This window comes from Naegleria fowleri (genome assembly GCF_008403515.1).
Source record: "Naegleria fowleri strain ATCC 30894 chromosome Unknown tig34, whole genome shotgun sequence".
NCBI lineage: Eukaryota > Heterolobosea > Eutetramitea > Acrasida > Naegleriidae > Naegleria > Naegleria fowleri.
Window position 1 is genome coordinate 71,775 of NW_025407966.1, and position 24,581 is coordinate 96,355.

At 39.0% G+C, this 24,581-nt stretch overlaps 7 protein-coding genes across 7 annotated transcripts; 3 read left to right on the forward strand and 4 right to left on the reverse strand.

Moving 5' to 3' along the window:
- Positions 1-370: 370 nt before the first annotated feature.
- On the forward strand, positions 371-5,603 carry FDP41_003347 (uncharacterized protein; the record flags this gene model as incomplete). Its single annotated transcript, XM_044706641.1, has 4 exons — positions 371-753; positions 828-1,028; positions 1,173-4,460; positions 4,523-5,603. 4 exons carry the CDS (start codon positions 371-373, stop codon positions 5,601-5,603), a joined length of 4,953 nt encoding a protein of 1,650 aa, XP_044562068.1.
- A 251-nt stretch (positions 5,604-5,854) lies between these two features.
- FDP41_003348 (uncharacterized protein) lies at positions 5,855-7,609 on the forward strand (the record flags this gene model as incomplete). Its single annotated transcript, XM_044706642.1, has 1 exon — positions 5,855-7,609. One exon carries the CDS (start codon positions 5,855-5,857, stop codon positions 7,607-7,609), a length of 1,755 nt encoding a protein of 584 aa, XP_044562069.1.
- Positions 7,610-7,674: 65 nt separating this feature from the next.
- On the reverse strand, positions 7,675-10,591 carry FDP41_003349 (uncharacterized protein; the record flags this gene model as incomplete). Its single annotated transcript, XM_044706643.1, has 8 exons — positions 7,675-7,923; positions 8,026-8,342; positions 8,423-8,600; positions 8,660-8,758; positions 8,836-9,134; positions 9,189-9,259; positions 9,314-9,331; positions 9,390-10,591. 8 exons carry the CDS (start codon positions 10,589-10,591, stop codon positions 7,675-7,677), a joined length of 2,433 nt encoding a protein of 810 aa, XP_044562070.1.
- A 335-nt stretch (positions 10,592-10,926) lies between these two features.
- Positions 10,927-12,291, reverse strand: FDP41_003350 (uncharacterized protein; the record flags this gene model as incomplete). Its single annotated transcript, XM_044706645.1, has 1 exon — positions 10,927-12,291. One exon carries the CDS (start codon positions 12,289-12,291, stop codon positions 10,927-10,929), a length of 1,365 nt encoding a protein of 454 aa, XP_044562071.1.
- Positions 12,292-12,542: 251 nt separating this feature from the next.
- FDP41_003351 (uncharacterized protein) lies at positions 12,543-14,291 on the reverse strand (the record flags this gene model as incomplete). The annotated part of the gene is made up of 1 exon (XM_044706646.1): positions 12,543-14,291. One exon carries the CDS (start codon positions 14,289-14,291, stop codon positions 12,543-12,545), a length of 1,749 nt encoding a protein of 582 aa, XP_044562072.1.
- Positions 14,292-15,134: 843 nt separating this feature from the next.
- FDP41_003352 (uncharacterized protein) lies at positions 15,135-15,683 on the forward strand (the record flags this gene model as incomplete). The annotated part of the gene is made up of 1 exon (XM_044706647.1): positions 15,135-15,683. One exon carries the CDS (start codon positions 15,135-15,137, stop codon positions 15,681-15,683), a length of 549 nt encoding a protein of 182 aa, XP_044562073.1.
- A 151-nt stretch (positions 15,684-15,834) lies between these two features.
- Positions 15,835-24,043, reverse strand: FDP41_003353 (uncharacterized protein; the record flags this gene model as incomplete). Its single annotated transcript, XM_044706648.1, has 2 exons — positions 15,835-23,696; positions 23,797-24,043. The coding sequence occupies 2 exons, from the start codon at positions 24,041-24,043 to the stop codon at positions 15,835-15,837; spliced, it is 8,109 nt and encodes a 2,702-aa protein (XP_044562074.1).
- Positions 24,044-24,581: the final 538 nt, after the last annotated feature.

The following is a 24,581-nucleotide window of genomic DNA, read 5'->3' on the forward strand; positions in this document are numbered from 1 at the left end:
CCTAAAATTTAAAAACTATCAATAATATTGGTTACATTAATCAGCAAGATCATTGAGGAATTCCTCTCAGAGAAACCTCACTCTTCAATTACTGCTCTAATGACCAATTCTTTCCATTCCCTCTAATCATATCAAATCCTTTCAAATACCCCTTCCAAAAAAAAAGTATAGCTATTTTGCACTTTCCAAATCGGTTGCAAGAACCCTAATGGATCAAACATCCCTTTCAATTTCATATTAATAACATTGAACACAGTTCACAACTCAAAAAACTGTGAGCGTTTCGTAACGTTTCTTCTTCGGTAGAATCATAAACAATTCATAGCAACAACCATTCGGCTTTTGAGTGCCGAATATCAAACAACATCTCATGATTCCCAACTCATTCCAACAACAACCTCGTCACTATGGGAAACACCTGTTGTTGGAGAGGTTAAAACTTGACCTTCATCCCAAAAGAACTTTTTCAAGTAGCAATGGTCTCCTTCACAAGGGTGGTTTGCATGAAGGTTCTAGTGCTCTCTCGGTAGCAAGGTCGTCCAATCTAAAACAAAAGCAGTTATTTAGAAAAAATAATTCAAGTTCTCCATCATTGAATCGATTGGAAACTCCTTCCTCATCCGTGTCCACCATGAGTGCTTTCTATGAATCAGAAAGAATCATGTTGTCGTCAACAGCTTACAACTTCACACATTTAGACTCTGAAAGAAAGATAGTCATTGATGCTTCTGGAGCAGAAGGTCAAAATGATTGGTACGTATTTTAGTGTTATGCACATCATCATAACCTTCTTTCGTGTTTCTTACGAATGTTGATTCATATAAAAGTGGTGCCAACGGGCAAGATGTGTTGGTGGTGATCGAAGAAGAAGAGCAAGAAGCAAAGAAGAATACATTGCTCGTTAAAGTGTATAAATCTCAGCCCATCTCTAACGTCGTATTGAATGCTTCTGTTGTTGAAAGTGTGCATTCCATCTCAGAGTATCAAGAAAAACCCTTTCACATCCAAATTCATGCAAAGGGAGGAAGGTAAGTGGAACATTGTACTGATGTGAAAAGTTATTCAATATCTCAAACTTACTTTTCATGCGCGAAACGTCCGTTCTCAAATGTCCTTACTTTTTTGACACAACGTCTTAATGAAACATGTGTCAAAAATGAATAATTGAACAGAGGCGGCAAAGCTCCAAATCTAAATCCTAACTCACCCGGTTTAAAATCCAAATTCTCTGCCCCATACCTCTTTGGAGACATTTCTCCAACGTCAAATCTTCTCAATGACCAGTTTAATTTTTCCTCCACTTCATTGGCATCGACTTCCAATGCCTCCACTTCACTCTCTCAACTGAATGGTTTTGACGGTGGAGATGGAGGTAATATTACCATCGTCACTTCGCAAAGGTTGAAACATGTCTTATTCAACATTGAGGTGAATTGTAACGGTGGAGAAGGAGGAGAGGCTGGATCCACTCAATTTACATTTGAGAGTAAGAGAAGTCTACCGATGAGAGATTCGTTCCAATTTCCAGCTGAAGTTCCGTTGTCCACGTCAGTTACTTCGAACGAAGTCTTGACATTCTCCCATTTAAGCTTCTACAATCCAAACAAGGTTGCTTCAAAGATTCGTGACTCACGAGACGAGTCATTCATCGAACAGGGTACTGGTGGCGTAAATTCCGTGGTTCGAGGTCTAGATGGAAGAAAAGGAAGAGACGGCTCTGTGAAATTTGTGATTATCTCCGATCAAGACAAAGAAGTGATTGTTGAACAGTCGGTATCCATGTTCGCTTTGGAATTGACAAACTTTAGAATTCAGAGACGAATTCCAAAGCGATCCAATTCACAGAGCTCAAATGAGCACAAGGATCCATCTGCACTAGGGAACGTACAAGAACAGAAAGTTCGACCACCTACTCCCTTCTCGAACGACCAGCAGCGAAGGCAAAAAGTATTTGGTAATCTCATTATCGAGGATGATGATGATGATGAGTGTATGGAATCAAAACAGACGCCACAACTTCCTGGAGAACCTGGAAAAACAACAAATGGCAAAAGTAATGAATCGAATATCAATACTCCATCTGCTGGCACAAGTCTGGAAGAAGTATTTGAAACACCAACAGAGTCCAACAACGTTGAGTATGATTTGATCGATCTTGATGAATTTGCAGAGCCTGGATCAGAACTTGTCATCTCAGAAATTGAAGTGAAAAATCTGGGAGGGTTGTCCACTCCAGAAAATTGTTTGTTCACATTCAAAGGAAATGCACTTTTCGATCCATTAGGATTTGATAAGATCTCTCTAACTCCCTTTCTACGTTCATCTGTAAAACCACGAAATAGTACTTCAACCATGAGTGATGGGAACGAAAGAAGTCAGACCTCCTTCTCGAATGAGTACGTGAAAATTCCATCCCTCAAATGTGGAGAGACATTTTCTATATTGACTCCTTTCATTGCTAGAATTCGAAGGATAGATAAATCGAGTGTGGATTTGCCTTCAGAACCAAAAATCACTTCTCTTCATCAAGAGTGTGTCATTAGTAGTGAGTTTTCCCACATTCCCTCTCAGACATTATCATGGCAGTCCTCGAATTCTCTTGAGAATGCTTACTCCTTACAACGAGTCATAGCCAACATTCCTATTCAATATCCAATAGCAGTGAGCGAAATATCAACTCCAAAAACATTATTGATTGGTGAATTGAGTTCTCGATCGAATTCACATCATCATGGAGGTGACAATGAGCACACAGGTGGAGCCATAATTGAAGTGAAGCTGAGAAATACGTCATCAACAAGCATTCACAATCAAGTGCAAATTCGAATCCAAATACGAATGGATGAAGAAGCAGGAGAGACAGCAACTAAGGAACGCTCGCTCCCATCTCCCCCACAACGTGAGGAACCTTCGTCTTCCGATCAGCAACCAGAAAGTAGTGCATCCACCATTGTCACTTCACACTCCTCAGAAAAAAGTTACTTTTTTTTGATTGACAAAGTATCCACGCTGAGTTTACCTCCCACAATTCAAGATATCTCCAAAAAAGCAACCTCTGGAGGTCAACCAAATCGTTCAGCTCTCCTCTCATCTTCATCCTCTCGAAATAACGCTCCAAATCACCGAAGTGGCAAGAATGATCGATCTCTTCTCTTCAACGATCAATTATCAATGATTGAGTCAGTAGTCGTGACTTCTTCGACTCATCTTGAAGAAGAGTCTCAAATGGTATCCTCGAAGAGTAGAATTAGGCAACAGGACGATTTGTATTCCATCTATCAACAACAGAAGGAGAAGAATGAGGTGTTCTTTGAAACTTTGGAAGCATTACCACCTTATTCAGAATCTTCATGGGTCTTCCAATTGAAACTCTATGATTTACACAAGATCTTGATGAAGAGAAACAAACAACGATCTCAGAATCAACAACAAGCACCACAATCATCCTCCTATGGGCAGTCTTCTTACTTCAGTCTTCCGCCCTTGGATGAATTATTGGGTTTCTGTCAAGGCTCGATCATTATTTCCATCTATTACAAGGATTGTCTTTTAGAGAGACGAGTGAGTAACTTCAAATGTATTCCTAAAACGGTGCAACAAGTGATGGCGAAAGGGTCCTTCCTGTTGAATACCAATAGCTCAACAACCCTATTGGGACGTTCTCATTCTTCTCGATATCCTCATCACCAAGAATTTGCTTCTTCATCCTCTTCTTCCAAAGCTCTTCATGAACGCTATGCCATTCTCCTCACAAGTAGTGAGAATCTTCAAAACAAGTCCTACGTCTTTTACAAACGTCTTGTCAGAGAGTTGGGCTTGGAATTGATTGTGTGGGACTTGGATTCAAAATGGCCAGGTGGAGAGGTTTCGCGAACGGATTCCGTTCAGCACTCCCTCTCGGACTCTCATCATCAAATATTGACTCTCTTCAAAGATAACTTAATTCTCATAACTCTCTTCAAAGCTCCTCAACACGATTCCAAGAATGCTCAATTCAATGCTCTCATAGGACAACTCTTGCAAAAGCAACAAGAATTTGAGAGGGACTTGCTCGAGGAGTCGAGAGGCTTATTTTTTGAAGGAGGAATTCTTTTTGTTTCGAGTTGCACAACCTTGGACAAAGTCAATACTTTGTCATCATTGCAACAACCGTTCACGAGCTCTACACCGAGTGAATACTTGAGAAATCAAATACTGAACAAGTGTCGTCCACCCTTGCAAATGATCGAGCCCAAGAGTCTTTCGATCTTTTATCCCTTTGAGAAACCGAGCAAGCAACTGTTTCAAGAAAAGGTGGACAAGTATTTGAGAAAGAAACAGGAAGAGAATCCTTCGAATGTCATTCAAATTCATAGAAAGGAATATTTTGATATTTCCAAATCGAGAATGCCTCGAAAGATTTTGTTAGGATCATGTCAATATTCCATTTTACCAGTCAAAGTTTACAATCGTATTTTCAGGTATGTTTTTTCAAGTGGTTGTTCTTCACAAATGTTTTACTAAAATGTCGTTTTTCATTAAGAGTTTCACTTCTTACAAATCCCTCTTCCACAACATCGAATAAGGAAGATATTGACTTTACTCCTGACATTTTGGAAACGTATCATAAATTCTCAGTGAATAGTAAAACCTTTGCATTGATCTTTGGAATGATCATGTCCATGAACATTCAATCTAAAGTGAATTTGTTGCATTCCACACGAAGAATGAACAGCAACACGAACGCCAAAGGTTCAACAGATTTCAAGGAATGGATTTTTTGTGATCAAGGTGTCATTGATGCTTTGACCCTTAAAGATGTTGCCTTATTTTCATTGTGTCACGACTTGACACAAGAGTTGGCTCTTCGTGATTGCGGTTTTGAAAGGTTTGAAAGACTCATTCAAGCCATCTTGAAATGCTTTTACACAACTTTAAGCTCAACTCAAATGGATCGAAGAGGAGGCAACAGCAATGCAAGAAGCAAGCCCTCCAAGTCAAATGTCACAACCGATTCGAGTCACCATCAAGGAAACTCCAACAACTCGAATAAGGAATTGGCTGCAGTTCAAGAGGAATTCCTACAACACGTAAAACTCATTTTGGACGTTCTAAAAGGAGAGGTCCATTCTAGACTCAAAAAAACAGACAAAGTCATGACTCAACGAAAACGAGAGTTTTTGAAATATCATACTCAATTGAGAAAACATCTCATTGAAAAGTGTCGTTCCATGGTTGATTCAGGTCGAAGTAAGGGCTCTTCGAAACGTTTGTATCGAATGTTGGGTGGTGATGCTCTCTACTTGAAAAGAAAACAATTTGGAACGATTTGTAAATATTTGAATGGATTCTTGAGCAATCCATGGAACGGAACTGGAAGTGCTCACAACTTGAAAGGTTCTTCTTCGTCCGCTTCCTCCACTGACCATCTCAATCCATGGGTATTCATTGCTACTGGTGGTGGGAGTAATTCGAGAGAAATTCCCTTGTTGTACAAGTGGAGTTTGGAAAAGGTATTTTCAGGTGGAAACAACAACAACAACACCTCCAGCAGTCAAGGTCCTCTCACAACTTCCACTTCTTCAAGCAACAACGCAAAGCAAGAACAACCCAATGAAGAGTGAAAATCGTTATTAAATATATATAAACCGTTGTGACCGTGATTTTAGAATTTTGTGTTGGTTTCATTGGTCAATAATCGATAGGTGATCGACGATGGCATCATGTCGAAATAAAACACACGAGAGAGTGTGTGTGTGAGGGTTGACTCAAACAACAAGATTGAGGGAATCAAAAAAAAATTCCATTCTTCTTGTTCAGGCCCACACCACCACTCAAGTCCACGAAGGTTGGAGATTGCAAAAGAACTCAGAGGATGAATCATTCTCAAAATTCTCAAACTTGTAAACCAGGTCGTCTTTCATCAACGCTAACAAGCGCAACAACAACCATCAATAATCCGGTCGGAAAGAAACAACGGCCAGCTAGTGCATCATGTATCGGGAAGAGAGATTCCTCGAATTCATCAGGCTTGATAGGCCATTCTCATCATGGCGCGACTCAAAAGGCTCGTCCTCAAAGTTCTCATAGTAGAAGCAGGAAACTCACGCCCATGAAAGAGGGACCAGTGACTTGTACCCAATACGAGACTGGCAGTGAGGTAAGGGAAGAAATTAAGGAAAAATCAAGGCTCAATATTCGGAATCAAAGACTCTCTGAAAGGTACTTTCTTACCTCGATGCAATTGTTGGGAAAGATTAATGGAGGATCCGAGGTTCATAATAAGGAGAGAAGGTTGGCGTTGGAGCGTTTGAAATTCATGGAAGATCTTCATCTCAAATCCATTGAGAACAATGATCTTAATCTCTGCAAAAGTGAAACAACAAAATCAAAATATTCAAAGGTTCCATCACGTGTGTTTCAGTCTCCAAGCAGGATGGAACGAAATATTTCAAGGCGAGAACAACAAGACCAGCCGAATGTTAAGGACAGTCCGAATGAGGTAACTAATGAGCCAAAGAAAAACCATCCATCAACATTGATCTCATCAAAGAAAAACCAAATGGAAACCTCGCTTGAAAATACAGCCACTGTTTCAAAAAACGGAACACTCGACAGTGATAAGAATGAATCAAAAAGAAGAGTTCTTCGTGGTAAAAGCAATTCTCGAATTGAAACTACAGTCAGTCGTGAAAAGGAAAATTCAACAATCAAAGAAGAGAACCCTTCCCAAAGCAATTCTGAAATTTCAGATTTAGCATCGTCAGTAGTCCCATCACATTCACCAAAAGAAGAATTCAAAAAAGTAATTCATTACTCTAGTCATATTGGTACCACAAGGATTGAAGGAAAACATAATAACCAGCTCAACGGTCCGTATGACGTCAAGATTCATCCAACCCAAAATTTAATTATCATTTCAGATTCGAAGAACTCTCGAATTCAATTTTTCGACCTGCAGTCACATGATTTTCAATTCTGTATCACAACTCCAGCTACTCCTCACTGTGTGGCATTAGGATTATTTGACAATTCTGTTGTGGTGTCATGCCAAAATGATTGCATTTACAAGTATAGTTTGGAAACAAGAAAGCAAGTATGGAGGGCAGGAGGTCATGGCACTGCTCCTTCTCAATTTCATTTTCCTCTAGGTGTGGTCGTGGATGAACACGACAGCAACAAGGTATATGTATGTGACAGCCGAAACCATAGAGTGCAATGTTTATCTTCAAACGGGCAATACCTTACCGAATTTTCATTGTCGCCCACTTTTTCACCCTTCTCTGTTGATATTTCCAAAGAAGGACACCTGATTGTGATGGACAATAGAAACTCCTGTTTGTATGTTCTTCAAAAAGACGGAACTTTACTGAGATCAATCGAGCATTCCTTCTTGCAACCCTTATGTGTCTCTGTTGACCGTAAGAGTGGACGGGTGTTTGTATGTGATTCGAATAACTTGAGAATTGTTGTGCTAGATTCTGAATGCATCCAAATTATTGAAACAATCGGGTCATATAGTTCCTACATGCTTCATCCTGCAAAACCCTTAGGTATATCCGTGTATGGCCAAATTCTTGTTGTGGCTGATTATGAAAACCACCGAGTGTTACAGGCGTTCTTAGAATAAATTGTAATGTTTGGAAAGTGTTGTTTTTCAAGTACATTCAATTTTTCAATGGACATGAAACATGTTTATTTGCAATCGAAAAATTCACGCCCTTCACTTAGTTCAGAATTTATCGTATTCGAGTCATTCTTTGGGTAAAACTTATCCAACAATTCTTTGAGAGTGGATTTTTGGCATGGCTTGAATAGAACAGCATCGAAAATAGTTGTTGGCAATTCAGCCAGCACGTCTGCAGTCAGAGCAAAGATTTTTACCGTTCGACTTCTTGATTTCAACACCTTTGCTGCTTCAAATCCATTAAGCTTGGGCATATTCTGCAATTCATTCAACAGATTATTCAGTTACAAAATATTCGTTTAAAATGTCGAATTCATATTTTGACGATGAGATGGCACGCATTGTGAATTCCTACTTACAATGTCAGTAATCACAATATGGTGACGATCCTTGTTGAAATTCTCGATGAGTTGTTGTCCGTCATTCACACAATCAACTGAAAAGCCCATGCTTTCAATTAATTTTGAAATTATTTTTCGATTGATTGAATTGTCGTCTGCAATGATAATATGCGCATTTTGAGTGTGAGGACGCACATGTTGTTCTGATTGAGTTATGTGCTTTAAATATTCCTCTTGAATGGACAACTGCCTTTGAATAGAAGTGTCCACTTGGTTTTCTTCCGTCTGTTCGGATGTGGCAATTTCAAGTGGAAGTGTGATGGTAAATGAAGATCCTAAGTAAAAGAGACGTAAAAATTACAATAATCATAATTTTGATTAGAATGGAGGATTTCATGCGAAACAAACAACTTACCTTTACCAACTTCAGATTCTAGTGAAATGGTTCCTCCCATGGATCGCACATGATAAAGAACAATACTCAGACCTAGTCCAGAACCTGGGTAGATACTCTCATTAAGGTTATGCAATTGTGAAAATGGTTCAAAGATGGTGCGTTGCTTTTCTTTGGGAATTCCACAACCATGATCACTCTTTCAAACATGTTGTAATATCAGAATGATCATGTGTTAAGATAAGGAAATTGACTTACCACTTGAAATGTGACTTCTTGTTGTGTCCGTCCATTGTTGTTTTTTGGTTTTCCAGTCAAGCAACAAGTGAGTTCAACTGTGTCATTGGGCTTAGATGCCTTATTATTTTCAAGAAAATTACCATCAATATTCAACATATTTGAATTGCGGAACAACATAGCAACAAAATACTAACTTTAACAGCATTTGTAAGTAAATTTGTAATAATTTGATGAATCCGTTGTTGATTTCCTCTAACCACAGTGGATTTTGTTTTCTCATCAATTTGGGCTTTAAAATTCACACGAAAATGCGTCGAGTAGCTTTTGATTATATTTTCCAAAATTTTTACACTTTTTCCAAGTGAAAATGTTTTTGTAGATTGATTTGAATGAACATGTGAAGAGTCCTTCTTTTCCGACTTCTGTTCATATTCAAGCTTGACAAGTGTTAAAATATCCTCAATGAGAGTTAATAGAATACCGTCAGCAGCGGCTATATGAACAATGATGAATGTCAATCAATGGTTCTACATTTGTAATTACTAACCAATTGTATCAATCAACTCTTGTTGAATGGGTGTCAGTGGTGTTTCTCTTAATAGTTCTACACTTCCCAGGCTTTTTGGCATGTTGTGAAAAATGACTAAGGCTTCGTTTGTTTTTGGCACCTACCTGCTTAAACATGGAGATCTGTTGATCATGTTTTGGTACATCACGCACATGAACAATAGTATTGCCACTCACTTACCTAAATTCGTGAGAAATATGTCGTAGAAAGGTTTGTTTGGCAGAAAGAGCTTTTTCCAATTGGTCTCCAGCTTTCTCCAGAGATTGCACCTTGCTTTTCAAATTGGTCGATATTGTGACAATATAAAAACTATATAATAACACACAAAGCATTATGGACACACTGTGAGAAAGTACCAGAAGCGAGTGTTGAGTTAATCCTTCGTGTGACGTGCATTGCACAAATTCATAAAGACCACTCATAAAATAATGAGCGGAAATGTAGTAGGGAGGAAAGAAGACCCAAAGGGCCTGTTTGCCTTTCAAAGCGTTTGCAGATGTGATCACCATGAAATAAATTGGAACTAAAAGGATACGATTCGAGGGTTCTATAATAAAATATCGAACAGAAAAAAGTGCCATATTAAACATCATTCGATTCCTTTCAATCATGTTTGAGGTGTGCTCGTCCACGGTCGCATTGTCAACAGCTTTCCACAACGAAGCTACAATATACTTGGAATTACTAAGCACACCTGCCACGCACGTCAGGAACATGATGACCCAAATGGCCATTCCCTGAGAAAGATATGTATGCAAAAGGAGAAAGAAATATTGAACTACCAAGACGATAGTCACAAGCTTGGGGCTGAACATTAATTTCATGAGGAAAATCTCCATCCAACGACTAGAGCAACTATTACAACTCGACCCATGATCATCATCATCATCAATGAGGAGTCTTTTCGTATCAATACCTTCGGATAATTTTAAAAGGACTAAGCCTTGACCTTTTTGTTGTTGTTCCGACAACGTGGTCGTTGTGGTGCTGATGTTGTTGTGTCGTGCCATATCAGGAAGGCCAATCGTTTCAGTGATGATGTGTTGTTTGTTGAAGCCCAGTATGTTGGTATTGTTGGGATTCGGCAGATCTTTTGGTGAATCATCATCATCGCTCGGAGAGTAATGGTTGTGCACTACTGAATAGGGTAGGCGGTTGTTGTCGTTGTTTTTGTTGCTATTGAATGGACGAATATCATCATCATCATCATCGAGAGTCTTCTTCTTCATGATGTTGAGCCTTCTTCTCGGAGAGTTTTCTACTCTCGTCCTTTCCTCTTGATTCCACTCTCGCGAGGCAGTACTTTCAAGATTCAGAGTACCACTCTTCATGAGCGATTCATGCTGTTGTTGTTCTTGTTGTTGTGTTGGTGGTTGCTTCATCCAAAAGAGATGCAGATTTCAGCAATTTTCTGTACAGAACTTCTTGTAAGGATGATGATACTTTTGGAGTTGGTGAATCTAAATTTTTTGAGAGGTGGTTTTTTATGGGAGAGTCCAAGGACCGAAAAGCAGGTTTCAGAGTTCTCTTTTGGAAATTGGCGATGGACATTTGTGGCTACATGCACGACAAAGAACAGAGTTCTCGTGTGGCTCCGCGACGTGGAGAGAGCAAGATTTGTCTTGTTATTGTTGTTGAACAGTTTTAATAGTTTTACATGCACGATTCCGAGTGCAAAAGTGATTAAGGGAATCGATCCTAACAGAATCGTTTTTTTCTACTTCTGTTTATTGTTGCTGCTAATTCTGGAGAGAACAAAATCTGAATAGTGTGTCGGAAGGTCAAATTCATCAAATTTAGAAGCGTCAAAATCAAATTCGTGACGCAGTCGATGGAACAAGTCGGCAGGAACATCAGTGAATAACATGGAATGGACATGCTTTGCATTCGAGATTTGGGTCCTTGAATAATGTGATTGTACGTCTTTGGTTGGAATTGGCTGCATGACATAAAGGTGTGATTCGAATGTATACGATCCTTGAAGGTCTGGCCTCTTGGTTTTTGAGTTAAATCCAAAGTACCTTAAATATATTAAATTTTTCAAATATTCAGCGGCTTTTGACGCCGATTTGGAGTCCACATTTCCTCCAGCTTTAGGACAGTTTGGAAGGCAAATCGTTAATACTTCGACTGAATCGGGAAGATGAGAAACAGTTGCATAAGAGCCTTCACAAATTGGGTAAGCATATACGATATGTTTTGCATTGGGTGGAGGTGTTGGAATATTCTTGTAAGAAATGTAGCAATATTTTTTCACGTTGGTAAATACATCAAAACTTAAGCTCGATGCCGTGCTGTGACTGCCATAACAGACCAATGTGTCGATTTTGTTAACAATTCTTTGTGAGAATGTAATCTTTTTGTTCTTTTCCAAGTCTTCCCTAATAAATAATTGAGTTAAATTGGGATTCGTTTTCAACAAAGAATCTGTCGCAGTATCGCAGGTTTGTGTGACAACAATTTCAACACCAATCAATGCTTTAAATGGTGGAGGGGTTGCATTCTTGTTGACCTTAGTTATTTTACACAAACCAAGGATGCAAGAACAATATTGTTGAATGGCATCTTTCAAGTTGGTCGAGAGTTCAGTTAATCTCTTAATGACGCTCCATTCAACGACTTCATGATGAAATAGAAAATTGAAAATCAAACCCAAGCAATCGGCACCCAATTTGTGAAACTTGGCATTCTGCAAACCTTCTTTTGTTTTCTCAAATCGATTGATGGTCGAGTAGGCAACTCTGGTTTTTGGATGTATTTTCAATACTTTCAATACAGCTTGTCGTTCTGCCTCTAATTCCAATATTTGTTGATCAAGATGATTAAAACGTTCTTCATATTCTCCGATATTTTCAATTTTGCAAATACGTTCCACTTCCTCTTCCAATATGGAATTGAGAGCCTTTGATGTAGAGGCTTCATTGCTGGCGCTTTCTACAACGATTGCAGCATCATCATTATCGGAAGCTTCTGGTGATGCTTTGGTCTTTTTTCGCGAACTTTTAGCTTTGACCTGTTGGTGGTTCTTTGCATCGTCTTCTTCACTTTCTGCTGCTTTCTTTGGACGACGACCTCGTTTCATATTTTTTTGTTTTTTTGATTATGATCCTTTCGACTCTCTTCTTGAAATGTACACTAGTCAGGCAACCGTGAGTGTTTTTGATTGAATTTCAGGAGAACCTTCTTGTGTGAAGATGAAAAGTTTGCAGCCTCTGCGCTCGAGTTTGTACCATAGACTTACTTCTGCATTGTATTGGTTCCTTAGATCTCTGCTCCAACATATGACAACATTGCACTTTATTGAATGAATAGAAAAAAACTAGTAGTGAGAAATTAATTGCTGGTAAACTCGAAAGAAAGGTCTGTGAAATGGTTCGAGAATAGCAATGGAAGAAGTCTATGTTGGAATTGCCTTTCAATAGTTCCAGTTTCTGAAAAATTCATGGTAAAGATTGAGATTTTGTTACTGGATTGAGTCGCATAGGCTCCCAAAAAGTAAAAGCTCGAAGCTTGTGGAACCCATGAAATATTGGTATAGGTAGAGCTGACACGTTCCACAATGAGAATTTTAGTAATGTACACATCCAAAAGATTGCTTGAGGATAATGAAGACAAGGATGAATTTTTGTGTTGTCCGTGTGGAATGAATGAGAATATGTAAAGATGTGGATCGTGTGCAGTGTCATTGTCATATTCAGTGTTCTTGCAGCCTCCATAAACAGCCATCTGATAGCAATTTTCAAGTCCACTTGCAAATTTGTAATTTGCATCAAAATAATGCTTTTCGTAGCCATAAATACGAGTGGAATGACACACGTGAGCACATGGTAAATTGGAAGTCGTGATGGATGGATTCAAAATATTCTCAGATTGAATAATTTGAAATTCGTTTCTCTTAAAGTGATAAATTAAAATCTCAGAGAGCATGGGGGCGTCAGCACCTTTTCTGACCTTTCCCGCAAAACTCACCATAATATCATATTTTGGCAAATATTCAGCAGTGTGATAGGAACGATTGGTCACAATCGAGTGATTAGTTGCAGTAATTTTTCTTGCGGTTGGAATGGGCATGTTAAGATCCTTGATGTCAAGCCCTTGCTCATCTCTTCGTCTCAATTCCAAACAATATTGTTCAAAACGAGAAATATCAATCTCATACAAATCGTTCACGAACAAGGAACCTGTTGTGTTTCCTCCAAATATATAAAGTTTGTCACCTCTCTTTACCATGGTATGACCTTCGAGAGGAATCATCTCATCAATTTCTTGTGATTCAATGATACATAATCGTTCCAAATCAATGGCAACAAAGAGTTTGGACACTTTTCGGGGAATGGAATGAATGGCTCCTCCAAACATGTAAGCCAATCCTGTTTTTTCATCAACTGTTAGAGCTTGAAATAGAACATAGGTTTCCCGAATATTCAGGGTTGCATCATTGTAGGACACCACATTGCACGGAATTCTTTCGCTCATCACGTGTTGTGTGATCAATACATCGTTGTCATCATTGTCGTCATCATCACTCTTGGTCGAATTTTCTGGTTTTCTTGAGGAATAGAGTCTTTCCATGTGAGATTTCCATCGAAACTTTACAATCTCCTTGTAATCTTCAGAATACATATCCAACATTCTACTAGTAGGGCCCGAATACTGCTCGGGATCAATGACTGCTAAATTCAAAGCGTCCAATAAAGTATGAACCGTGATATCTTGTAATGAAATTCTCACTTCAAACAAACGATTTTGATACAAGACGGTCAATGAATGCGATTCTTCAGAATACGGCACGCTATGATACCAATACGTATAGGGTTCCAAGGTTGTTGATTGAGTCGTAGTGCTTGCGTTGTTGTTATTGGAAGTGGAGCTTTGGGGTGCCGGTGTCTGTTCATCATCATCATCATCGCTTTCAAATAAACCATGACCATCATCAAAATAATCATCATCTTCTTCAAATTGTTTGCATGCTTCTTCTCCGTTTTTCAAAATTGTTCCGGAATGTTGTAGTAATTCAATCCGCTTGCACTTGTGATGAGAAATTTCAAGCAATTCATTTCCCTTCTTATTACTGGGCATCATTTTTTTTTTCAAAAGTTCATTTTGAAATTTCACAAGTGTTGGCGAAGAAATGTAAATCAAAAGCTTTTGCGAGAGGGTAATGCGATGTGGTATATATGGGTATATAATTCATAAGTTTATTAATGTTTGTGGTACAAAGGTGTGTGGTTATAAAATTATCGACAATAATGATTACATAATAACATGTTATTATGTCGATAATTTTATAACCACACACCTTTGAAGAAATTTCTACTCACTTTTGAACTAACAATCTGAAGTGAGGTCTTGAAGTTCCTTATTCACCCTTACGTGCATTAAATACCACCTTAGAGAGCTTTGGAGACCACATTTAATCTTGTGAATATTTTGAGTGTTGATTTCAAATTTTACATCAATTTGATTGTAATTCTAAATAACTAATGGCCCGAATTGCCATAAAGTAAATGGTTATACTTTTCTCTACAATTGGATCCTTATTTAAATCTAGTGAGATGAGTTGTGTTTGAACGGAGAAAAAAGTACAACAATTCACTTGATGGCAATTCGGGCCAATGTATTTTGTTTTTATTGTGATTAAGTATAACTAGTGCTTCTTCTTCTTCTTCTTAAATGTTTCATAAGTGGTCACCTCAATTTGATTGGATTACTTTAAATGTTGAACTTCAATCGTTGAATCTTGTTGATTTTTTTGCTATTCCCATTTGAATCATCAAAGTCATCCGAATCATCAGAGTATCCATGTTGGAAGTGGACTTGGTGATAATATCTTCAGAATGGTGTGAAGGGCATGAATGTTTTTGATTGTAAACAATTAAGAGACGACATTTGAGATGATAAACTTATTCGAAATTAAGAAAAAAAATGATCCCAATGACCAATAATAACCCTCCTGAATTGCTGAAACAACAAATTCAACAACAGCTCTCCCGATTATTGAAACAATTACAGGATGTGGAAAATGATAAAGAAATGTTGGATTCTGAAGAAGAATATTTGGAAATTAAAAAGGAAACGCTGCAGCAAATGAAAGAATTTCAAAATACATTGGATCAAATTGGAAAGAATGATGAGCTGCTTCGGGATGATATTAAATCATTTAGAATGGCGGTTAGAGCAGCTTGTGTAGAGACTTTTAAAACTTTGGAAATCATTCAAATGTTCGCACAACAAAATACTAATCAAATCAAGGAAAAACTATCGTCATTGGAAACGTCGTTCCGCTTACACAAAATATCAGAACAGGAATACATTTCTCAGAAAACAGAAATATTGGGCGTGTTGCAAAAATTGAATTCACCTCTCACCAATGAACAAGAACAATTTCTCAAGAAACACATGAACTCTAAATTGAAAGAATTTATTGGAAGTGATGAATTCGAAAAAAATATCTTGTCCAACATTAAAAATTAGAATTCTCTTAAGAGTCAAATATGATCACCATTTCGGACGAGTTTGGATTTATCAATTTTTGCAAGGTCAGTTATCATCAACAAAAACCCTTTTTCAATATATATCGAAAGAAAGAATAATTGTTTATTTACATTTCTAGATGGTAAGCACATTAAAGCAAAGTTGAAGCACCTCCGCAAGTGTTTCTCAAAATAATCGATTCAGTGGCAACTCCAGGACCGAATGCAACAGCCAAAGCCCATTCATTGTTAAGGTATTGTTGAGTTCTTCTGTAGTATTCCATGACGAACAAGATGGTTACAGAGCTCATATTACCATACTTGCTCATAATTTCCCATGAGGCATGCAATTCATCCTTGCTCATTTCGAGAGCCTTCTCAACAGCGTACAAGATGGCTTTACCACCAGGATGGGCCAATACATTACAATTTTGCTTCAATGCAATTTCATCCTTGTGTTGTGATTTTCTAATCAGTGTATTGACATAGTCCTTCAAAGAGTTGTTAATAATTTGTGGAACTTCAGGTGACAAGCTCAAATGGAAACCATCATTGAAAACTCTCCATGTCATGCATTCTTCAGTGTTTGGAGTGGTGTAGGAATGAGTTTCAAACAATTCATAAATTGGTTTCTCTCCCTTTGGTGTATTAGGTTGAGCACCAACAACCATGGCAGCAACACCGTCACCGAAAATAGCAGAGACAATCTTTTCATCGGTATTGTTTGAAATTCTAAAGTGAACGGAGGACAACTCAATACAAATAATCAACACTCTATTCTTGGATGGATTGAGAGCATTGAGGGCACGAGCAGTCTTCAATGTAATTAATCCAGCAGCACAGCCAGACATGTTAATTGGGAAGTATTCAACAGAACGAGAAAGTCCCAATCGATCCATAAACTTCAAATGAATATTTGGAACAGCAATACCTGTGGAAGTACAAGTAATGAGATGAGTAATTTCCTTGGCATCTCCTTTCCATTCTTCGAGAGCCTTACTGGCAGCTTGATAAGCAAGTTCAGGAGCAATTCGATGGAACAATTCATTTCTACTTTCAATGGTCTTCAAATCATTGGTGGAATATTTGGTAAAATCAAAAGCGACACATCGTTCCTTAATTTCACATCCATTAAAGAGATTGTGAATTCTTTCTCTAATCTTTTCATCAGCAGTATTGTAATCTTTCATGATACCTTGGAAGAGTTCTTCTTGTGACTTGCGTGGTGGATTGGCTGTTCCCATACCAAGAATGAATGAGTTGGAAGCATTCTTCATGTTGGCCGTTCGTGCATGAGTCATAAAGTCCTTCACAGGTCCAACAGTTGTAGTTGCTACTTTTGTGGTCAAATCATCAGTAGTGGAGATCTTTTCAACTGATTCCACACTACCACGAGAAGGTGGAGAGAGCGTCTTTTGTGCAGGGCTGCTTGCGATGGCTGGTGTAGCAGGTTTGTTGGAGGAGGGAGAAGTGGTGGTGGCGATGGTCTGAGAGACTGGAGGCTTCTCTTGGGTAGTAGTAGGAACAGAAGTGGCAGTAGTAGTAGTAGCTGAGCTATTTGGCTTTTTGGCGACAGCTTCACTCTTCTTTGTGGTGTCCTTCTTGGAGTTATTCAATGATGTCTGATCAGACATCTTTTCACTAATCTTGGCAGCAAGTGATTTCACAGTAGTATCCTTCTTCAAAATATCAATGGTAGTGATAGAACCACGAGGATAGGTCTTATCGAGCCAATTCTTGAGTTGAGTAGCCATCAAGGAATCCATACCGTATTGTCTGAGTGGTTCAGTAATTTCAATTGATTCCAAAGGAACACCCAAAATCTTTGCCAATTGAGTGGCAATCATTTGATCGACGGATAATTGACTTGTGGCAGCGTCAAGAGCAGCATCCTTATTCGCACTCTCAACAAACAATTCACCAAACATTTGCTTCAAATGCTTAAAGTTATCTGAGTGATCCTTCCAGTCAATGCAACTGATAATCTTTTGTGCACTGCTGTTGTTCTTGTTTTGCTCTTGTTCAATCAATGCCTTTTCCAAACACTTGACCAATAGAGGAATAGGCATCGAGATGAAACCTCTCGATCTCAAAATAACCTTTGTCGAGTATTTACGAGAAACAAAACCATCATCAATGGCTCCAAAGTTCACACTCAAGGCAGGTAAATTCAAAATTGATTTTCTGTAGTGGGCAAGAGCATCCAACACACAGTTAGCAGCAGCATAGTTGGATTGTTCCATGTTACCGTTAATGGCCACGAAACTAGAGAACATGACAAAGTAATTCAAGGTAGAGGATTCAGAAAGAGTTGCTTCATGAATATTCCAAGCAGAAACTGCCTTAGCATTGATGACCGAGTTGAATTTGTCTTCGGTCATGTTGTTAATGGATGCATCTTCATAAACAGTTGCAAGATGGAAAACAGACTCCAAAGGTGGAAAGTTCAATTCAGAACGAATACGAGTCACAACTTGTTGAACTTGTTGCTTGTTCGAAACGTCACATGCTAACACATAAAGACGAATTGAACTGTCTTGTTTCAATAATTCCTCAATACGATCCTTAGAGACACCATCTGTCAATTTTCCGCTTCTTGACAAAATGACCAAATTCTTCACTTGCTTTTGTTCCAAGAGCCACAAGACAAGAGATAAACCAACACCACGGGAACCACCGACAACGAGATGGGTCTTATCAGCAGAGAAGGTCAACCCCTTCATTTCTTCTTTCAATTTCTGATATCTTTGAATAGCAGTGGAGAGATCTTCATTGGTCATGTTCAAAACAATTTTACCAATGTGTTTGGCGTGAGCCATAAAGTTGAAAGCGTCATGCAACTTCTCCTTATCATAGACAACGAGTGGAAGTGGGAAGAGGCGTTTTTGTTCCATGAGGTCCATGACTTCCTTAAACATTTGTTGAACGAGTTCTGGTTTCTCATCCATCATTCTATCCAAATCAACAGAGGAATAACTCAAGTTTCTATGCATTTGTTGCAAATTGACACAAGTTCCATCATAAATATCTCTAATACCAATTTCAACAAATCTACCATATGGGCCCAATGACTCAAAGTTTGCTGACAACATGTCAGTTCCTGCCAATGAGTTCAAAATAACATCACATCCCTTTCCATTAGTGAATTTCATAACATCGTCACGGAATTGAGTGGAGCGAGAATCGGTGGTATAAGTCACCTTATAGGTTGCATCTGTCTCCAAAAATGTTCTCTTTTCACCTCGTCCAACAGTACCAATCGTGACTGCTCCGACATGGTTTGCAATTTGAACAGCAGACAACCCAACAGCACCAGCTGCTGAATGAATCAAGCAAGTTTCACCCTTCTTCAAACGAGCCACGTGAATCAAGCTGTACCATGAAGTTAAGAATGCTGAAGGAATGGTTGAAGCTTGTTCGTAGGTCATCCAAGATGGTTTCTTGGCAATAAGTTGAACTTTAACATTCACATAGGAAGAGAAACACTTTCTAGCAATGCAGACAACATCATCTCCAATTGAGAATGCACCGCCCAATGCAACTTGTGAACCAAGCTCGACAACAACTCCAGAACATTCCAAACCAAATGGAGGATTCCATTTACCACCTCTTCTAAAGGCCTTATCTGGAATTCTTCCCAGAGCAAACATCAAATCCTTAAAGCTCAATGCAGAGGCCTTCACTTGAATACGGACTTCATCAGGTTCGAGTGGTACAAACTCTTCAACTTCTTGGAATGTTAATTCACTTACTGAACCAATGGAATTGGATTTCAGAGTAACTGGTGCGTTAGGTTTTGGAAGTTGAGTTGGCTTGACAACCTTCAAATATTTGAGAGTACCATCCGATGTCATGGCTAATTCGTTGTATTCTAATGAGCTAGCACTTCTGAATAATTTACCACACAAAGCGACCACAGAAGTGTCGTTCAATTTCAATGTTTCATCGAAATCTAACATGAAGCTTAAAATGTTTGGATGTTCACTTCTGAAAGTTCGTCCTACACCGATGAATTGAGCTGTTGTTGGGCGTGTGTATGAGAGTTGAGCGCCCTTAGTGACGATCCACAATTTGGTGTTGCATTCACCAATATCCAATTCAATATTGACAAGTTCCTTAATAATTTTCATCAACAACCAGGTATTAGGTTCTTGAGCGACTTGGTTGCTTTCTGTCGCGTTTGACACAAAAACGATGCCTTCAATGTGTTCCTTTTCTTTCAACATGTTAAGAGCTTGTTCTCCATTCACAACTGTAACATTTAGGTCCTCCAATGAAGCAACCACTGCCTTTGTCACATCATCTTCATCGCTCAATTCAGAGACAACCAGCCATCTTGGAATTTCTTCTTCAGCAGGACTGGCTTCATCAGGAGCAGTAAAGATCTTTTCAAGAGCTTCCTTGCTCACAGTATTCCATTCAACATTGTACAAACAATCGTTAGAGGTGATTGTGAAAAGAGTTGGGCAGGAAGGTTGAGTAATGGCTCTACATTTCACGCACAAGAAGGAAGCAATTGGAACATCTGGAGATCCAGCCTTATGTCCATAAATAAAGACATCTCCTTCGAGTTCGTATTGGGATTGGTTGGTCAACTTGCAATACACTGAAATGCTGTCCATATCTGGTACTTTTTGATTCAAACAAACATCAGTATTGAGAACACAAGTTTCAATTGAAGCTGGAATATAAACAATACTGTCTTCTTCGGCAATGGCAATCAAAGATTGCAAGCAAGAGTCCAAAATACCAACTTCCAATACTGATTTTTCTCGCTTGAGATCCAAAATGGATTTCTTCACATGACTATCGGTAGAATTAACAGAAGAGAGATTCTTCTTAAGAGACAACTCGGTAACTCCTTCTCCTTTACCAACGTAAATCTTGTCCAATTGTTGGAATACAGGACCATACTCTAAGCCCATCTTTCTCAACTTGGAATAGAGCTCAGTCTTGGACATTGACACTTCCATGCAACGAGTCTTGGCTTCATTCAAGTCAGGATGAGACTTGAGGTTTGTTGGAGGTAAAATTCTCAAGAAACACTTGTAGTGATTGCTCCATTCCTCCAAACCTCTCTTGCTTCTAATTTCAATCATTTGACTGTTTTGAGTAGATTGATTCAAAGGAGTGACATCTGTCTCAACAATGAAACCACCATTTGTGGTTTGAGAAAGTGAAAGGGCATCTTTGAAATCACAGTGTTGCAAGATGAATTGTTTGGCAAGCTCTTTCTGCTCAGAATCTTTTTCGTTGGCTCGAATTTGAGCAACTGCTGCATGCAAAGACATTAAAACGTAAGAGACACCTGGATAAATAATGTCTCCTTGTATTACGTGGTCCTTCAAATTAGGGAAGTGATCTAATGAAATTCTGTTTTGGAATGTGACACTACCGGTTCGCAACGATTTATGACCAACCAAATTTGTTGGATATCCTCTTCTCCACTCTGCTGCTTGTTCTTCAGTTTGATTCCAAATGAGTTGTGATCTATCCCAAGGATAGTGTGGAACTTTGACCTTGCCAAACAACTCGTTCCATTTCACATTTTGAGTGAATGTTGCATTGTGAACAAAACCATTCAAGAACAAATCTTTCACACATCCAAGCATGGTATCTTGTTCATCAACGCCTCTCTTCAAAGTCAAGAAGCATTTAATGTCTTCAAGTCCAAGATCTTGAGCACATTCCTTAATAGAAGCAGCCAATACTGGGTGAGGACTAATCTCCACAAAGCCCTTGTATCCTTGCTTGAGAAGTTCAGTGATTGGTTCGCTGAACAGTACTGCTTGTCTAACGTTGCCCCACAAATAATTGACATCCATGTTCTCGACCGTTGTGTCATACATTTTACCAGTCACAGTGGAATAGAGTGGGAAAAGAGTTGGCTTACCAAGAGACTTTGGAGTAAAGTCCTTCAACGCATTGAACATTTCTTCCTTAATAGGTTCTTGATATTGAGAATGGAATGCACAATATCCTCTCAACTTTCTACAGAACACTCCTTTTCCTTTAGAGATGTCTTTTTCTAACTTGTTGATAAGCTCAGGTGAACCAGCAAGGGTGCAAGAAGATGGGCCGTTGATGGCAGCCACAACGACAGCACTTCGATCGGTTGGATTTTCCAAATATTCATCCAAAAACTTTTCACATTCAGCAGGGGAAACACCAACAGCTAACATGTTACCACTTCCACATGTCTTTTCTTGCAAGGTACTTCTCCAGTACAGAATGGTGATAGCCTCTTCCAAAGTGTAGACACCTGCAGCGTAAGCACTTCCAACTTCACCAGCAGAGTGTCCGATCACTACTGATGGTTGAATGTCCCATAATTTCAACAAGGCAAAGAGACCTGCTTGGAGGAAGAAGATGGATGGTTGAGCATATTTTGGGTGGTCCATATCTTCATCTGAGAGACTTTGTTCCTTGATCCATTTTCCAACCAAAGACCAACCAGCGAGTTTAGAGAACAAGGCGTCACATTCATCGAGAACCTTTCTAAATTCTTCATACTTGTTGTAGAGCATGATACCCATAGATTTTGTTTGAGGACCTTGTCCAGGGAAAACAAATATCAAACCCTTGTCACTTCTGTTGGTGTTTGTGACAAGACCTTTTTGCTTTAAAGCATCAGGTGTTTCAGTTGCAAGAGTCTTCAATTGTCTCAAACAATCATCTACACTTGAGGTGATGAGACAAGTTCTGAGTTTGTGATGAGCTCTGAATTGGTTCTGAACAGTGCACACATTGACCAAGGATTGTTCATCGTAGAGTGATTCCTTACTTGTCAATTCTTGTGCAAATCGTTGCAGTGAAGGGATAGTTTGAGCCGAAAGCATCAAGAGTTTCTTTTCTGGTGTGGCAGTAACAGTCGTTTGTTCCTTTTGAGTCTTCTTTTCATATTCTTGCAAAATGACGTGAGCATTCACACCACCGATACCCATAGAGTTCACGCCGAAAAGTAATGGTTTAGATCCATTCTTCTTGACTAATGGAACAGGTTCTGTCACAACTCTCATATTGTACTTTTCTAATGGAATCTTTGGATTCAACTTTTTCACGTTAATGGTTGGGCAGAGTAGTCGGTTTTCCATCATGAGAACGGCCTTAATAAGACCTGCAACACCTGAGGCGCATTCCAAGTGTCCAATGTTGCCCTTAACACTTCCTACATAGAGTGGTTTGGTTCTTTCTGCTCCTGAAAAGACTTCTCCAATGGCAACAGTTTCAACTACATCTCCTTTTGCAGTACCTGTACCGTGGCATTCAACATAGTCGACCTCATAAGGAGACAAGAATTGAGCAGTTTCGCTTGGCAATCGTTCATATGCTTTCTTCATGTTTAAGGATTGTGTAATGGAGGATGGAGTGATCAAACTGTCTTCAGCAGCACCGTCCACGTTCACACTGGATCCACGAATGACTCCATAAATGTAATCTCCACTCTCAATAGCTTTCTTAAGAGGCTTTAACACAACCAATCCGGCGCCTTCACCTCTGACAAATCCGTTTGCACTCTCATCAAAAGGTTTACATTTTCCATCCTTGGAAAGAACTCCAACCTTACTAAATTCGACATATGGAGCTGGTGACAAAATTAAACTGACACCACCTGCGATTGCCATCTCACATTCATTGTTCTTCAAACTTTGACAAGCTTGATGGACAGCAACCAAGGATGAAGAGCATGCAGTGTCAATACTCATGGAAGGACCTCTAAAATCATAGAGGAAAGAAATACGGTTAGATGCTATACTCAACGTGTTGCCGTTGTGAGTATATGAGGTAATTCTCTCAAAATTGTTGTTATCCAATTGGACAGAATAGAAATCCAATTGGCCAATACCTATGAATACTCCTGTCTTATCGAAGAGTTTAGAATTTGTGGTATCTTTCTTTGGTCTAATTCCAGCATCTTCCAAACATTCCCAAGTCAATTCCAAAAGCAAACGTTGTTGTGGATCCATGACTTCGACTTCTTTTTGGCTTACACCCAGTACATTGCAATCGAAACCTGTAATTCAAAAGTATATACATATTAATATGCATCATTCAGCATTATTCAAATCACATGAATACATTATTAAATCAAGATCCATCTAACTAAAACATACCTTTGATTTGATCTTCTGGAATATAACCTCCACGGGAGGATGACATTAAGCCAGGAACATTGGAGGCGTCACTAGACTCATAATTCTTGGCCGACCATCTCCACTCAGGTGTATCTCTCATGTGTTCAGACGCTTCAGTTAAGAGTCTCCAAAATTCGTGCTTGTCTTTGGCACCAGGAAGACGACACGAGAGACCAACGATAGCATAACTATCTGCTGTAATTGAGTCGATGTGCTGGTTGCTCATTTGTGGTGAATAGCAAAGGGGATAATGATGGTAGTAGTAGTAGTGATACCTTGTGTGGAGTGATGGTATTCGTATTAAAACTGATCGATCGATCGGTCAATAAAGGTGGTAATTGAGGAATGATATATTTACACAGAGAATATGTAAAAGTCACGAATAAACTGCTGTAATGGTCGTGAGTGTCGTTGTTGCAGGTTATATAGAAGGGACAAGTGTGTGTGCGTGTACGTGGTCAAGTAACAGCAAACACAAGGTGGTGTGACTTATTGTGAGAGAGGTACTCGGTGGTGCCTTTTTTTCGAATGTTCAAACAAAAGGCAATGTTGAAGCTTAATTCGTTAAAAACCTTCAAGTGTTCGAAGTCTATGTGGAAGGTTCGCCAAGCCGATTCGTGACGCAGCAACAACTGCTGAAGATTATTGATCGTGGTGCAACATCATCAGCACAACAAAATGAAAATGAACGTAGTCAGAATCCCACAAAATTCAACACTCCACACCAAATATCTACGAGAGTTTGAATTGAGGAGTCAACATAT